Here is a 15,906-nt window from a genome sequence, read left to right as displayed (position 1 = left end):
TGCCATGCACTAGTGCTCCGAACAGTTTTCATGGCAACTTTTTTTGGGTTCATGGCTTTAGTGTTTCGTTAGCATTGCCTTTCAAAACAAAAGCAGATGGCCCAAGATTAGAACAATTACTTTTCCAACATGGATTCAGTTTGGTGCTGTTAAAAAGCCATTTGTATTCTGTACTACTAGATAAGATGAAGCATAACTATAAACCTTACATTTTTTGGTGCATATGCTGGTTACTAGAACACACTGAAGCTACCCAGTTCATCTTTCCAAAATCATGATATGCTGCTTCTCTTTGCCCCAAGTAGATCATCACTTTTCACTTTTTACGATACACTGAAAGGATAATGAACAGATCCTATTTATGCTACCAAATTCTTCATCTTAGTTTCAGAAATTATGCCCTCATCAAGATGGCAATAGCCTTCCTCTCTAAACTACATATCACATCCTGTTATGGCAACAATTGAAATCATCAGTCATTCTTAGCAATTCCACAGATATATGACATAGCAAAGTAATTTATCCCCAAGATCAAAATGTCGTACGTCTCTGAGATAAACTGAGTATAGGAGGAAGAGAGAAGAAAAAACACATCACCGAGGGGTTCTGTCAGTCAATGTCAAAGCTGTTGATAGCACATGGTTCAGCCAAGAGTTCAATGGGTTCCTCACCTGTGCAAAGGAACAGTGTGCAACAAATCAACCACCAAATAAGAGAGGTTACAGATTGTCTGAAACAGGTATTCCTTTTGTAAAGGAGGCAAAAGGTTTGGATAGGTCAAAACGAATAATGCATTTAAAAAACCTGACCATGTAATAAACGGGTTTAAGTGATTTGGGTTGAATTTGGTACACAGGTATGGAAAATTAATCTGATCAACGAATTAACCCGACAAACTAACCAGATCAACCCAACAGGTATACAACTCATTTATAACCTATTTATTTATATATTTTGACGAGAGTTTAAATGGGTGAAATTATATGGATTTAAGGTTTCCGGTTAAGTGTGCCAGCTCTATCTTTTTGCCACAGAAAACAAGAAATATGAATTCAGCCACTTAGCAAATAAGATGACCTTAAGCCTTTCCACTAGCGCACTCAAATGGAAAAAGCCAGATATGTCAACAAACTTCATACCTTGTTCAACAACAGCAAGGATTCCATCTTCTGAGCAGATCATAACAGGTAACACCCGTGATGTTGACATGTTACCAATGTTTGAAGAATAGCTATCATACTGGACCTCCCAAATTTCACTCTCAGATAATGAGTGGGACTGAAACTCACCTGCTGCAACCCCAGAAAGAACTATTGGCTGCTGTTGCCACCGAAGATCCCATGCAAATACAGTACCAGAAGAGCCTCCTGCCTTCATGTAAACCAGCATAATAAATAAACAATCTCGAAATTTTTCTCAAGTCAGAACACAGAAAGACAACTTATTTGGTTTCCAAATAACCATGTAATCCAATAATTAAACGTGGAAGTGTTTCAATGTGATCACAAAATCCTTTGAATCATCACCCAGCATGAAATTTAACCATGTCAACCAATATATTATCATGATCAGTCAAAATATTCAGCTTGCATAAAATTCATGTAGAATGATTTTGTTCAGATGCTTACAAAAATAACCATCTTAAATGAATGTGTTTTTTTTTTTTTTTTTTTTTTTGAACAGTAAAGTAGGGGTTCTCGAATGTTCATAAGCATAATTCTTGTCTAGTCTATTTAATATTAAAAGGAAAAAAAAAAAGAAGAAGCAAATGTTGAGAAATCAAAATTCATAGACTTTGACAAGCTAAGTTTAAGAATGTGAATCATTCTAAACCCTTGGACACAGAAATATATGCCATAGAAACAATTTTAGTCAGAGTTGGTAGTATTTGCGCCAATACATAAATCTCAATGATCATCAAGATGAACATCAATAAGCAACTAAACACAACCAGAGCTATCTCGGCTACTTAATCAGCAGACAATTAGAGATCCTATTTATCTCAAAAAAACCTAATCAGTTGACTCAAGGACAGAATATCAGCATGCATCTGCAACAGCAGTACAACAACAAACTTCGTTACAGTGTGCCAATCAGATGAACCATATAATTATATAGCTGCCCAAACCCCTTATAATACCACAATGTGATACATTTTGATAAGATCTGTTTCTAACACAAATAACAATATGCTTTAGTTTATATTCTAAATCATCATCTTTATTATCTTTACCAAGTCATTACTGAACCTTTTAGCAACTAAGAAAACTATAGACGAAGCATAAATATTATCAGCCACTGGATATTCCAAATATACTGTAATTTTGCTCCCCCAAAAAAATATTAAGTGAAGGGAGAGAGAGAGAGAGAGAGAGAGAGAGAGAGAGAGAGAGAGAGAGAACAATGGGGACAGCTAAAACAAAATCCAATAGTACACCCCTGTCCTAATGCCTTAGCATTTACATTATGATGTTTTTAATTCTTACTTGATGTACACTACATTATGCCCATGAGTTAAGCTTAGTGCATTAAATCTACATATTTTATGAGAGGAATGAAGAATGAGAAAGTAGCATCTTACAATACAAGTGTGTTTTCTTGATGGATGAATATCAATGGAGTGTACAATCCCAGAAGTAGTTCCATGAGCCCTGCAACATTATTAATATGAAGAATCACATCTCATCACAACAAAAACAAACCATGAAAAAAAAAACTGCTTCTACTCAGATGGACGGAGTTGAACCCAACTGTCAAAATATGCAGTTAAGATAGTGCAAACAGAACAAAAATAAACACTGAATTTAGAAGCATAATAGAAACTCATCTAAGAAAATGACTAATACCACTTAAGAACATATTAAGCTTCAAGAAATTCCTACATTGGCATGTTCAAATTATCAACAAATTATGAACTCCTCATGATCCTTGCATGTGAAGCGTATCACCATCCATCTTTTCTCTTTTGTTTATTTTCCCAAAATCATAACTTTATTTGACAAGAAGCAAATTTTATCAGAACATATGGAAAATAGGTCCCCTTAACACATTAAAGCACAAAAAAACAACTGATTTTAGTTCAAATGAATAATATAATAGCTCCAAAAAAAAAAAAAAAAAAGAAGTTTGAAATGAAAAAGAAATAAACAAATAAAGAACCTGAGTGGAGAACAAAATAATTCTCATAACGAGCCATGTTCAAAAACGGGGATGAATGAAAATCTCACTAAAATGCTCTAATTAGAGGCTTTAACCTTGTGTCCTGGCCTCCAAAACTCTACCAGACATGAAAATGTGATCAATAGGTGACAACTGCTAAATTAGCTGAAACCTCCAAGTATATAAATCACGGAACTCTTTGTACTCTCAAATATTACTTGCCAGCAAGTTACACTTACAGCCAGATTGAACTAACCTAAAGCTCAAGTGATCGCCCTTTAAAGCCAACAACATAAGCTCTAAACATTTCCAACCATTATCTAGAACACACACTTAAACCCACCTCATATTGATAAAAGTACGTAACTACACACCTTTAAGGTGTGTCAAGGTGGGATTCGGATCCTCTCCAACACTTTCTTCACACAACCATCATCCGACACTTTATCCAAATACCACAAATGATAATGACTAGCTATTGAATTGTGGTATTTGGATCAAGTGTTGAATGATGGTCATATAAAGTAAGTGTTGGAACTGGAAAGGGTGTTCCCCAAAGATGTACCCAAAATAAAGGTTCATTTTTGGCTATGAAGCACGGACACCTCTCCGAGGGCTCCATACCAGTGTCGGACACGGACACGTGGTGGACACATGTCCGACACACAACTAAGAGTGTCCCAATTGTTTTTATTTTTTTTGCAGCCGGACACGTTCCAGACACGTTCGGAGACCTTCGGGGACACGTTCAGGGTCAATTTGTAAAAAAATAAAAACAAAACAATATGTGCCCCAAATGGAGGTAGAACAGAGTAGAAAGAGAGAGAAGAGAATGGAAGAACATAAGAACAGAAGAGAAAGAGATAGCATACCTGATTGCTCGTCGTCGTCGCTTGTCAGCTATTATCTAAGGTACACATTCACTTCTTCTTCTTCGTTCTTCTTCTTCTTCGTTCTTCGATCTTCAATCTTCTTCTTCTCCGATGCTGTCTCTCTCTCTCTCTCGTAGTCACTCACTCTCTCTCTCTCTCTCTCTCTCTCTCTCTCTCTCTCGCAGTGGCTCCCTCTCCCTCTCTCCCTCTCTCTCTCTTATTGTCTCTGATCTTCTTCAATCTTTTTTTTTTTTTCGTTTTCTTTTTCTTTTATACGGTCAGTGAGTAGGAGTCTCTCTCTTTCTTCTATTTTTTTTTCTAATTTCATTTTATATTTTCTTTTCTCTCTATGTGCCTTTGTTATAATTTTTTTTGTGATAAGTAAAAAAAAATGTCTCTGTTATAATTTTAATAGTATTATTTTATATTTTTTTAATTATTTTTAAATAATTTTTTTTATAATTTTATGACATATAATAAATAAAATTAATTATATATATTAAACGTGTTCCTAACGTGTCGTGTTCGTTATTTTTTGAAAATTTGCGTGTCCCCGTGTCCACGTCGTGTCGCGTGTCTGTATCCGTGCTTCATAGATTTTCGGTATGGGGTAGGCAACTAATAGGCATGATAAATTTATGACATGTCCAGAATCCAAAGCCAAATTGAACCAGGACTTGAAAAATTCAGCCTAAATTGTAGTTTTCACTAGTAAAAGATAAAAGACAATAGTAGAGCAACCCATGCAATCTGCACAGGACTCTCACTGAAATATATTTCAGATTAACATTCCTTCCTAATTTTTAATTTAATATTTATCTGTACTTTTCAAAAAATGGGAAGATTCCCCAGCCCTATCTCATGTTTTCACTCCTCTACATTCTTAATTTTATACTATCTTTTACCCATTTAGTTTTACTTATAAATAGGAGAAAAAGAACAAAAAACACAACGGAGATTGCTCCATACAAGGATTGTAGGCCTTAAACAAAAATTTTAATGGACAAAAAATTGAAAACTAGCTGCTTAGTAATACCCAGACCAATCAATGGGAACCATGCAATTGCAGGGAATCACAAGCAAGAAAGACCGCCAACATAAATAATCATCCGTCTCTTTTTAAATCTCTCCAAATGGGAACGGGGATTAGGGATCTTGTCTTTCTTCTTCATTTGTTTAGGACATGGCAAGCTAAAAAATTTTAAAAAGCGACGATTAGGAAAGGACACTTTGAAGCATATTTCTAATCCCAACTCCATACTTTGAAGCATTCACTGTACATCATGTACACAAAACACACCCACATACATTAAGTACATGTATTATTACAGATAGATTGTACCCTTGTGACATTGGATGAGTCCTTGTTTCAACTCAAATATGGGCGGCAAATAACCATGATCAAGTCCAGACCTTGCCCATAAGATTGACATGTATAATAACATTTGCCACATCTGAACCCAATTAGAATCCGTATTTTAGATAGAATTTTCTTATTATTCAACTAGGGAGATCAACAAGTTCCATGAGATCATTTTGAAGAGAAAGTTTGCAAATTTGCATCTCAGGTTGAATATAGTGATCCCGGGTTTACCCTTGATGTAAAGTGATCCGGACATGTGTCCGTGGATGTTGGTAGTTGATCATTATCTTGTTTACATCCTTTCTTACTTTGTATTTGAGTTATAGGATGTGTTGGGCAGGTTTGTTACAGGTTGATTGAGTTTAGAAACCAAAACTAGTTGCCCAGATTTTGACCTGTCCGCTTGAGCGGGGATTTTGGCGCTCGAGCGGGAATTTCACCCATCCAGTATTTCCTGTGCAGTGTTGGGCGCTCGAGCTTGGGATAGGCCGCTCGAGCGGGAGGTTGTGAGTGACGCTCGAGCGAGGATTCGAGCGCTCGAGCGGGGACCTGTTGTGTCGAGATGCTGAGAGAGTGCATCCGGCGCTCGAGTGGGAGTTTGGACGCTCGAGCGGGAGTCTGTGAGTGACGCTCGAGCGGGGAGTTGGACGCTCGAGCGGGGCGACTGGGTTAAAGCTCCGTGTTTTGACTTTTCAAATCACTTTTTCACTTTCTCTTCTCTCTCCTACTTTTCTAAAAACACCATTGTTGAGCCTCTCACTCTAGAACTCTACATTCTCTCTAGGTTTTGATCTAGTATGAGTGATTTGCTCATCTTTGGCCTTTACAAAAAAGTTGTTGATCGTCAAGGGCTACATTTTAATCTGAAAATTTCAGGATTTGGAGCACGTTGGGTTTTGTCATCTTCTCCCTTGGGACTCTGGATTTGAGGTAGGGATATCCTACTCCTCTCTATGGATTTTGTCTTTAAATTTTAGTATTTTGAGATGTTGGGGTTGGTTTGGTAATTTTGTGAAAGTTTGGGGCTTTTGTGTAATTTGACAAAAGTTGGGGTTTTATTTATAATAAACCTAGATGCATGTGTGGCATGGAGAGATGGAATAAATGATGAATCATTGATGAAAATGGGACCTTAAGGGTTGTAATGTTAATTATGGAAAATGCCCTAATTACATTGTTTGATTAATTGGGTTAATTAATCGTGAGAAATGAGGTTATGAAATAGGAATGTTGAGATTGGAAATGTATGGGGTTAAAGGGTGTAGTTGAATTATTTATCACTCACCGAAATGAAATGTTGATTGAATATCCATTTGTGCATTTATTTTCTGTTTAGAAATAACTGCTTTGGGCTATCGGTGGAGGATAGTCGTGATTGTTGTAGACAATGCATGATGATTAGGTAAACGGAAACTAATCACTGGAATGAGTCATTGAGTATGATGATTGAAAGAACACGTTAAACTTATGTGTTGTGTGATGATGTGTATAATTATTGTTTATATGCATTGTGTTGTGTTGGAGGAGATAGGGGATGTACTCCACGGTTTAGGGGAAGATATGGGATGGACCTCTAAACCGGATGTTGTTGGGAGGAGATAGGGGATGGATTCCGTAGATAGAGCTCATATGCTTATCTAGTAATGTGTTGACAGAGCTCATATGCTTGTCATTGGAAGTGTGATAGTGCTCATATGCATATCTATGGAAGTGATGATATAGCTTGTATGCTTATCTGTTGGTGTATGATATAGCTTGTTTGCTTATCTGTTGGTATGTGATATAGCTAGTATGCTTATCTATATGGAAATGAGGAAGTGCTTGATATGAGTCATTGTCTCATATGAGTTGTATGGCCAGGTTCTGAGCCATGGTTATAAATTGAGAATTGAAAGGAATGGAAAATGAATTGTAATATGGACTCATATGTCCTAAAACTGTAAAGTGTGATAAGAGAAAGTATCAGTGTTGGCCATCTATCAACTGCTAATCTTTTAGTCATTGTTCATATGTGGTTTAGTGTATTTCTACTGGGCTGTGGCTCACCCTATATGGGAATATCATTTTCAGGTACAGGTAGCATGCCACCTCCAAGGACGTAGCTTGGGAGGCTAGAGGCAGGCGGGCTTTTGTTGTTTTATTTCCCTTTTGATGTATTACATGTAAATTCAAGCCAAGGGCTAAATGTGTAAATGAGTTAGTACTCTTTTATTGTAACCAAGTGTTAACTTGGAAAGCTGTAAGCCTTTAGGGCATTTGCTTTTGTCGTTAACATGTAATACTTTTTGTAATGGAACTCTGAGAAATAGAAGGATGTGGAGTTTTTATATATCAATGCATGTCTTTGTGAATGGGTTTAATGTTATTATTTTGAGGGCGTTACATTGAAAATGAGTTAGTCACGGACATACTTGCTGTTGGACAATCTTCACTGTATTTAAAAGATTTAATTCTATTGTGTACACAACAACAATTAGAATATAAAGAAATAAAGAAAAGGAGAGAATTTGTTTGATTACAAAAATCAAACTCGAAATAATAAATAAATAAATAAATAACAGATTTTATTTTGTTACAAAAACAAAATTTAAATCTGATTTAATAAATAAAAACAACACTGAAAATAAATTAAATAACTTACTTGATTTAATTTCTTCGAATTATTTTCTGATCAAGTCCAGTGTTTGACTTTGTGTCCTTAAGACAGATTCGTCCTCTCCACGGTGCTTTCAGAATTTGGACGTCTATCTCCCAGGATGAAATGAGCTACCACAAACAATAGCAGCACTACAAATTGTTTGCCTTACGAACACACTAAGTGTTTACACTCTTTCTTTCAGAAATAAAATGCAACAAAATGAAGAATAGAATAAGCAGAGGTGAAATACGAAATTTCTGAAATAATAACATCAAATGAGGGTGATCCTATTTATAGATGTAAAGGTGGCTCTTGGTTTTAAATTGAACAGGTATGAAACCTGTTGGTTTTGAATTCAAACAGATTTGAATCTGTTAATAATTCAAACAGATGGCAAAAAACGGGAAGGGCCCTGTTTGGGTGTGCACTAATTCCAAACTAGTTTATTTCTGTTTGAAAACGGGAAGGGCTCTGTTTGGATGTACAGAAAATCCAAATCAATTTAATTTGAATTATGGATTTTATTTTACCAAAAATAAAATTAAATTCAAATGTTTTTGGCCCAAAAAGAATAGTATTGGGCCGAACAAGCCCAACCCAACCACACACCACGCACCCAAGCCCAGGCCCAGCCCAGCCCGCCCGCCCGGACGGACGGACGGCGGCGGCCGCGCGCGCGGGGTGATTTTTGGGTCCAATGGGTCTAGCCCATTTTGCCCATAACCTCTCCCTCTAAAACACTTGGGTACCCCTTGGGGCACACCCCAAGTATCTAACCCAAGCCTTATAAACCCTTTCAAAACTTCCCACCAAATCAATGTGGGACAAGCCAATTTACAACCTTAAGGAATTTCCACCAAAACTCCATTTCCATGGAGCACACTTTGGCTTCAACTTCCCATTCACTCGGTAATGGTTTTGAGCAACCAAATATACCACGTGAATCACAACGCGGCATAGAACGCGTTACCACTTTGACCTGAGTAAATCGACACTCGGGGCCCACCTAAAAAATAGACTAAACTTGAGAAAAAATTCTGGTTTTACCCAGAATTTTTCTACCATTTCCAACAATCCCCCACATGAATGGAATTTGATGACAACGGAAATGCAACAATATGCAGACTTAATGAAAGAGTATAAGTCGAAAATATCTTGCATCAGGATAGGTAGTTTTCGGCCTTGAACCTTCCCTAGTGATAACCTATCGGACTTACTGGCTAACCAATGGACGCGATGCATTGAATTGTTCAGCCGTTTGTGTAAGCCAAGACAATAGATTTCACACAAAATATCTTCTGACACATTGTGGTTCTCACTGTTGTGTTCATTTTGGCCTTGAACGCACCTTGTTTTCATGAGTATTTCTAGAGAATGTAGCCTTTTTCATTCTCATAGAACCGGCCCCAGTTCAACACTCATATAGGTGATTCTTATTGTGAGTATCTCCTTATACTCGTCTTGATTTTACGCCTTTAATCAAGATATAAGTAATCATTAAAAGCAAAGCTTAACCTTATACCCCAGCATACAATATATGTTGCAGATATCACTCTCACCATAGGAATGGGTAGGGAATTATTAATCCCTTGGTGATTTCTGGTGAGCCATACATAACTTAGTTGTCCCTTTGAACTTAGTTCTTGGGATCTCCTGTCATATAAGTAGGGTTATCATTATTACGACTCTTATGTAATAGGCTTTAATCCCATCCCCTTCGATGAACTATACACTAGCTCTTTTGTCAAACCTTTTGTTAACGGATCCGCAATATTCTCTTTAGATCTTATATAATCTATTGAGATTATTCCGTTTGACAACAATTGCCTTACGGTATTATGTCGACGACGAATATGTCGTGACTTACCATTATACATATGATTCTGTGCCCTGCCTATTGCAGATTGACTATCACAATGAATGGAAATAGCTGGCATAGGTTTTGGCCACATTGGAATGTCTTCTAAGAAGTGACGAAGCCATTTTGCTTCTTCACCTGCTTTGTCTAAAGCAATGAACTTGGATTCCATTGTGGATCGTGCGATGCAAGTTTGTTTCGTGGACTTCCAAGAAACAACAGCGCCTCCTAGAGTAAAGACATATCCACTAGTGGATTTTGAATCTTTAGTATCTGATATCCAATTGGCATCACAATAACCTTCGAGTACTGCTGGATATCGAGTAAAGTTCAAACCATGATCACGAGTAAATCTTTGATATCTAAGAACTCGAATGATCGCTTTCCAATGGTCTTCTCCAGGGTTACTAGTGTACCTACTCAATTTACTGATAGCATAAGCTATATCAGGACGAGTACAATTCATTAGGTACATTAGGCTTCCAATGATTTGGGAGTATTTTAACTGAGACACTGCATCACCTTTATTTTTCGATAAATAAAGACTGATGTCTACAGGTGTTCTAGCTAAATTCAAATCATCCTTGATAAATTTATCAAGGATTTTCTCAATATAATGAGATTGAGATAATGCATATCCGTCAGATGTTTTAGTAATTTTCATTCCTAATATTACATCTGCGACCCCCATATCTTTCATATCAAATCTTTTGTTAAGCATCTGCTTAGTTGATTTGATCATGTTTTGACTGCTTCCAATGATAAGCATGTCATCCACATAAAGACAAACTATGACATATCCTTGGTCAGTGTTTTTAACATAGACGCATTTGTCACATTCGTTTATCTTAAACCCATTAGTAAGCATTGCATGATCAAATTTTTCATGCCATTACTTAGGTGCTTGTTTTAATCCATAAAGGGATTTTACAAGTCGACAAACTTTCTTTTCTTGCCCTGATACAGCAAACCCTTCGGGTTGTTCCATATAGATCTATTCATTTAGATCACCGTTTAAGAAAGCTGTCTTAACATCCATTTGATGTATTTCTAAATTAAACAACGCTGCTATAGCAATAAGCATGCGAATGGATGTTATTCTTGTCACAGGGGAATATGTGTCAAAATAATCCAGACCTTCCTTTTGTCTATAACCTTTAACTACAAGTCTTGCTTTATACTTGTCAATTGAACCATCTGCTTTCATTTTTCTCTTGAATATCCATTTATATCCAAGAGGTTTAGAACCTGGTGGAAGATCCACCAATTCCCAAGTATGACTTTGCATAATGGATTCAATTTCATTATTAACAGCCTCTTTCTACAAAGGTGCTTCAGGACTTGTCATTGCTGCCTTAAAGCTTTGAGGTTCATTTTCTAACAAGTATGTCATAAAATCTGGACCAAAGGATTTTGAAGTTCTCGCTCTCTTACTTCGTCTTGGTTCATCATCAGTTAAATCCTGTTGGTCGAGACTATTACTAGTCTCTTGTGTTTGATTGTCATTAGTCTCTTGACTTTGTGTACAATCATAAGTTCTTTTCTGTGAACTTAATTCCTATCATTTCTTGTAAGGAAAGACATGTTCAAAAACCACAGCATTCCTTGACTCTATAATAGTGTTCACATTTATATAAGGTATTTCTGATTTATAAGTCAGAAACCAATATGCACTACTATTCTGAGCATAACCAATAAACACACAGTCTACTATTTTTGGTTCAATCTTAGTCTTTTTAAGAACAGGAACTTCAACTTTTGCCAAACACCCCCACACTTTTAAGTATTTGTAAGAAGGTGGTCGACCTTTCCCCAATTCATAAGGAATGCTTTTGGTTTTCTTGTGGGGTATTCTATTAAGAACATAATTAGCAGACAATATTGCTTCCCCCCCACAAGTTATGTGGTAAGCCTGAACTTAGTAACATGGCATTCATCATTTCTTTTAGGGTTCTATTCTTCTTTTCAGCAATTCCATTTTGCTGTGGAGAATAAGGGGCTGTAGTTTGGTGAATGATGTCATGTTGTGCACAAAATATATTTAAAGGTGCATCATATTCACCGCCCCTATCACTTCTAATATAAATCAATGAATTTTAAAACAAAATAAATTAATCATGCATGATCCCATCACTTGCATCATGAAATTAAAGGATTCTCAACTCATAAATAAAATCCAACGCATTTAAACTTTAAACTTCAAAATGACAAAACATACATTCATTTAATAAGTTTGATTTGTACATAAATAAACAAATTAAATATGCAATAAAATGTTCTTGTGAATATATATATATATATATATATATATATATTTTTCGACTCAAGTGCAGAAACAATTCAAGACTATGAATCCACATTGTAATAAAAATAAAATTAGTTTGTAAAACTAATATTTTACTCTAGAAACAAATTCTTCCATGTATACTCACGATGAACTATGATAAAGTCAAAATAATTAACACATTTTCACAAAGGGTTCAAAAATAAGTGGTCTACCAAACGAAACCATAAGTTACTTACAAAATTAACAGATTGTGACCGAATCACAAAGTTACATGATTGATTAACAAAATTAATTTTCTAATTACTAAAATCAGAAAATAAATTACAATACAAAATAATTTTATTTTCCTTGTTACTAAAACTAGTAAAATAAAATACCGAAATAATATCTGATTACAAAAATCAGTAAACCAAACCACAAATTAATTTTCTAGTTAGTTAAACCAGAAAATAAATTATAACACAAAATCATTTTATTTTCCTTGTTACTAAAACTAGAAAATACTGTAATTTTATTTTTCCTTGTTACTGAAACTAGAAAATAAAATACCACAAAACTATCTGATTACAAAAATCAGAACAGACGCAAAATAATTTTCTAGTTACCAAAATCAGAAAATAAATTAAAACACAAAATAATTTTATTTTCTTTGTTACTAAAACTAGAAAATAATATAATTTTATTTTCCTTGTTGCTAAAACTAGAAAAATAAAATACCAAAATAATTTTCTGTAACACCAAATAATATTCTGCAATTGTTAATGACACCAGTATATTACTACTAGTTGTCAAAGAAAAGAGACAGTATATTACTACTATCTGTCAAATAGCATAAATCACTATTTGTTTTTCCAACCAGAATATTAGTTTGAAAACACAGAAAATTAAATACAATGAAGATACCAAAAAGGAATCTGTCTTAAGATTGTTGGACAATCTTCACTGTATTTAAAAGATTTAATTCTATTGTGTACACAACAACAATTAGAATATAAAGATATAAAGAAAAGGAGAGACTTTGTTTGATTACAAAAATCAAACTCGAAATAATAAATAAATAAATAAATAACATATTTTATTTGTTACAAAAACAAAATTTAAATCTGATTTAATAAATAAAAACAACACTGAAAATAAATTAAATAACTTACTTGATTTAATTTCTTCGAATTATTTTCTGATCAAGTCCAGTGTTTGACACTGTGTCCTTAAGACAGATTCGTCCTCTCTACGGTGCTTTCAGAATTTGGACGTCTATCTCCCAGGATGAAATGATCTACCACAAACAATAGCAGCACTACAAATTGTTTGCCTTACGAACACACTAAGTGTTTACACTCTTTCTTTCAGAAATAAAATGCAACAAAATGAAGAATAGAATAAGCAGAGGTGAAATACGAAATTTCTGAAATAATAACATCAAATGAGGGTGATCCTATTTATAGATGTAAAGGTGGCTCTTGGTTTTAAATTGAACAGGTATGAAACCTGTTGGTTTTGAATTCAAACAGATTTGAATCTGTTAATAATTCAAACAGATGGCAAAAAACGGGAAGGACTCTGTTTGGGTGTGCACTAATTCCAAACTAGTTTATTTCTGTTTGAAAACGGGAAGGGCTCTGTTTGGATGTACAGAAAATCCAAATCAGTTTAATTTGAATTATGGATTTTATTTTATCAAAAATAAAATTAAATTCAAATGTTTTTGGCCCAAAAAGATTAGTATTGGGCCGAACAAGCCCAACCCAACCACACACCACGCACCCGCGCCCAAGTCCAGCCCAGTTCGCCCGACCGGACGGACGGACGGACGGCGGCGGCGGCGCGCGCGCGCGTGTGGTGATTTTTGAAGGGCTCTGTTTGGATGTACAGAAAATCCAAATCAGTTTAATTTGAATTATGGATTTTATTTTACCAAAAATAAAATTAAATTTTTAAATGTTTTTGGCCCAAAAAGATTAGTATTGGGCCGAACAAGCCCAACCACACACCCGCGCCCAAGCCCAGCCTGACCGAACGGACAGCGGCGGCGGCGCGCGCGTGTGTGGTGATTTTTGGGTCCAATGGGTCTAGCCCATTTTGCCCATAACCTCTCCCTCTAAAACACTTGGGTACCCCTTGGGGCACACCCCAAGTATCTAACCCAAGCTTTATAAACCCTTTCAAAACTTCCCACCAAATCAATGTGGGACAAGCCAATTTACAACCTTAAGGAATTTCCACCAAAACTCCATTTCCATGGAGCACACTTTGGCTTCAATTTCCCATTCACTCGGTAATGATTTTGAGCAACCAAATATACCACGTGAATCACAACGTGGCATAGAACGCGTTACCACTTTGACCCAAGTAAATCGACACTCAGGGCCCACCTAAAAAATAGACCAAACTTGAGAAAAAATTCTTATTTTACTCAGAATTTTTCTACCATTTCCAACACTTGCCACTACTTCTATCCAAATTTTTGGATGAAACTACAATGTTTAAAATGAAATTTCTATACAATAATTGTACAAAATGGAAAAAAAAATAAATTGGTATTTGCTTACCAATTACCCTTGAACTGAGAAGCTGGTCCTCCAGGCTTTCTCTGATCCCACCACTGAAGACTAAACCCCAATCCACCCGTGGCAAACTCCATTGGCGACGCCCACTTCGCCGCTGTGTATGACACCAACCCATAGCTATCAAAAAACCGGCGGTGACTCAAATTCGAATTACCAACACTCACCAAATTCACCCTCCCATCTTCCCCAACACTAACACACTCAGACCCATTTTCCTGCACATCAATACACGAAATGGGTCCAACGTGCAATGTCTTCCCAGGCACCGAAACGTCCAATTTGATCAACGTATCGACCGGGTCAGCGAGCAGGACGTGGAGCGAGCCGGAGAAGGTGAATATGGCGATGAGGGGTTTGTGGAGGGTTTGAGAGGCTTTGAGGAAGGAAATTCTTGAGGGTGAGGACCATGAGGATTGGAGAGTTAGATTTGAGGGGTTTGATCGGGTTAGGGAGTGGATTTCGATGGCGGAGGAGTTGGAATCGGAGTCGAATACGGCGAGGACGACGAAGCGATCAAAGGCGGAGAGAGGTGGAAGCCAGCGGAGGGCATCGATGTATTTGGAGAGTGGGAGTCTGTGAACTTAGAGGGTCTCTGGTGTCCCGTTCACCGCCATGGCTAGGGTTTTGTAAGGTTTTTGGACAGTGGTGAACTGTATGTGAAAGTGAGACATGTGTGAGTGATAGTAGGGTAATGGAAGGTTTTGGTCTGGGATAATTCATTATGATGTTCAAATTTAACGCCTCGTTTGGTAACTAAGGGTTTTTTTTTTTTTTTTCTGAGATTTGGGGCTAAATTAGTTATTAAAAAATAAAATAAATTTAAAAATTAATAAAATAAAATATCACATTTAAATTATAATCATTTTACTTTATCTCTTATAAAAGTTAAGAAAACAAACTCAAACGAACTTTTTTAATCCCAAATTAAGGATTGGTTTGAAATATTCTAAATAAGTAAGAAAAGATATGTTAATTGATATGATTCAAATAAATGTACTTATATAAAATAATATATTTATATAATTTAATTCAAATAAAAATTTAAATTAATTAAAAAATCAACTCCCATATCAAACGAAACGTAAATATGAATTTAACAAAATTTAAAAGATTTCTGAAATGAAAATTTCTCACTGCCTGAAATCCCTTAACCCAAACCTGC

The 15,906-nt window shown here is 35.9% G+C and overlaps 1 protein-coding gene across 1 annotated transcript; it reads right to left on the bottom strand.

Moving 5' to 3' along the window:
- Positions 1–455: 455 nt before the first annotated feature.
- On the bottom strand, positions 456–15,389 carry LOC114273256 (nuclear pore complex protein NUP43-like). Its single transcript, XM_082911170.1, has 4 exons — positions 14,727–15,389; positions 2,582–2,651; positions 1,140–1,371; positions 456–671 (listed from the first exon to the last, which is right to left on the bottom strand). Exons 1-4 carry the CDS (start codon positions 14,816–14,818, stop codon positions 610–612), a joined length of 456 nt encoding a protein of 151 aa, XP_082767296.1. The 5' UTR covers positions 14,819–15,389; the 3' UTR covers positions 456–609.
- Between the last annotated feature and the right edge of the window lie 517 nt (positions 15,390–15,906).

This window comes from Camellia sinensis, unplaced genomic scaffold (genome assembly GCF_055761805.1).
Source record: "Camellia sinensis isolate YWXY unplaced genomic scaffold, ASM5576180v1 Unanchor10, whole genome shotgun sequence".
In the NCBI taxonomy this organism is placed as follows: Eukaryota; Viridiplantae; Streptophyta; class Magnoliopsida; order Ericales; family Theaceae; genus Camellia; species Camellia sinensis.
This window is presented reverse-complemented; position numbering and strand designations above follow the sequence as displayed.

Bases quoted from the DNA above. Each gene is read 5' to 3' on its own strand.
- LOC114273256 (XM_082911170.1), bottom strand. From the start codon at position 14,818: ATGGAGTTTGCCACGGGTGGATTGGGGTTTAGTCTTCAGTGGTGGGAT. The intron at 1,372-2,581 runs GTAAGATGCTAC...GTTTACATGAAG, and splicing joins CAAGAAAACACACTTGTATT to GCAGGAGGCTCTTCTGGTAC. The intron at 672-1,139 runs GTATGAAGTTTG...TCCTTTGCACAG, and splicing joins CCTTGCTGTTGTTGAACAAG to GTGAGGAACCCATTGAACTC.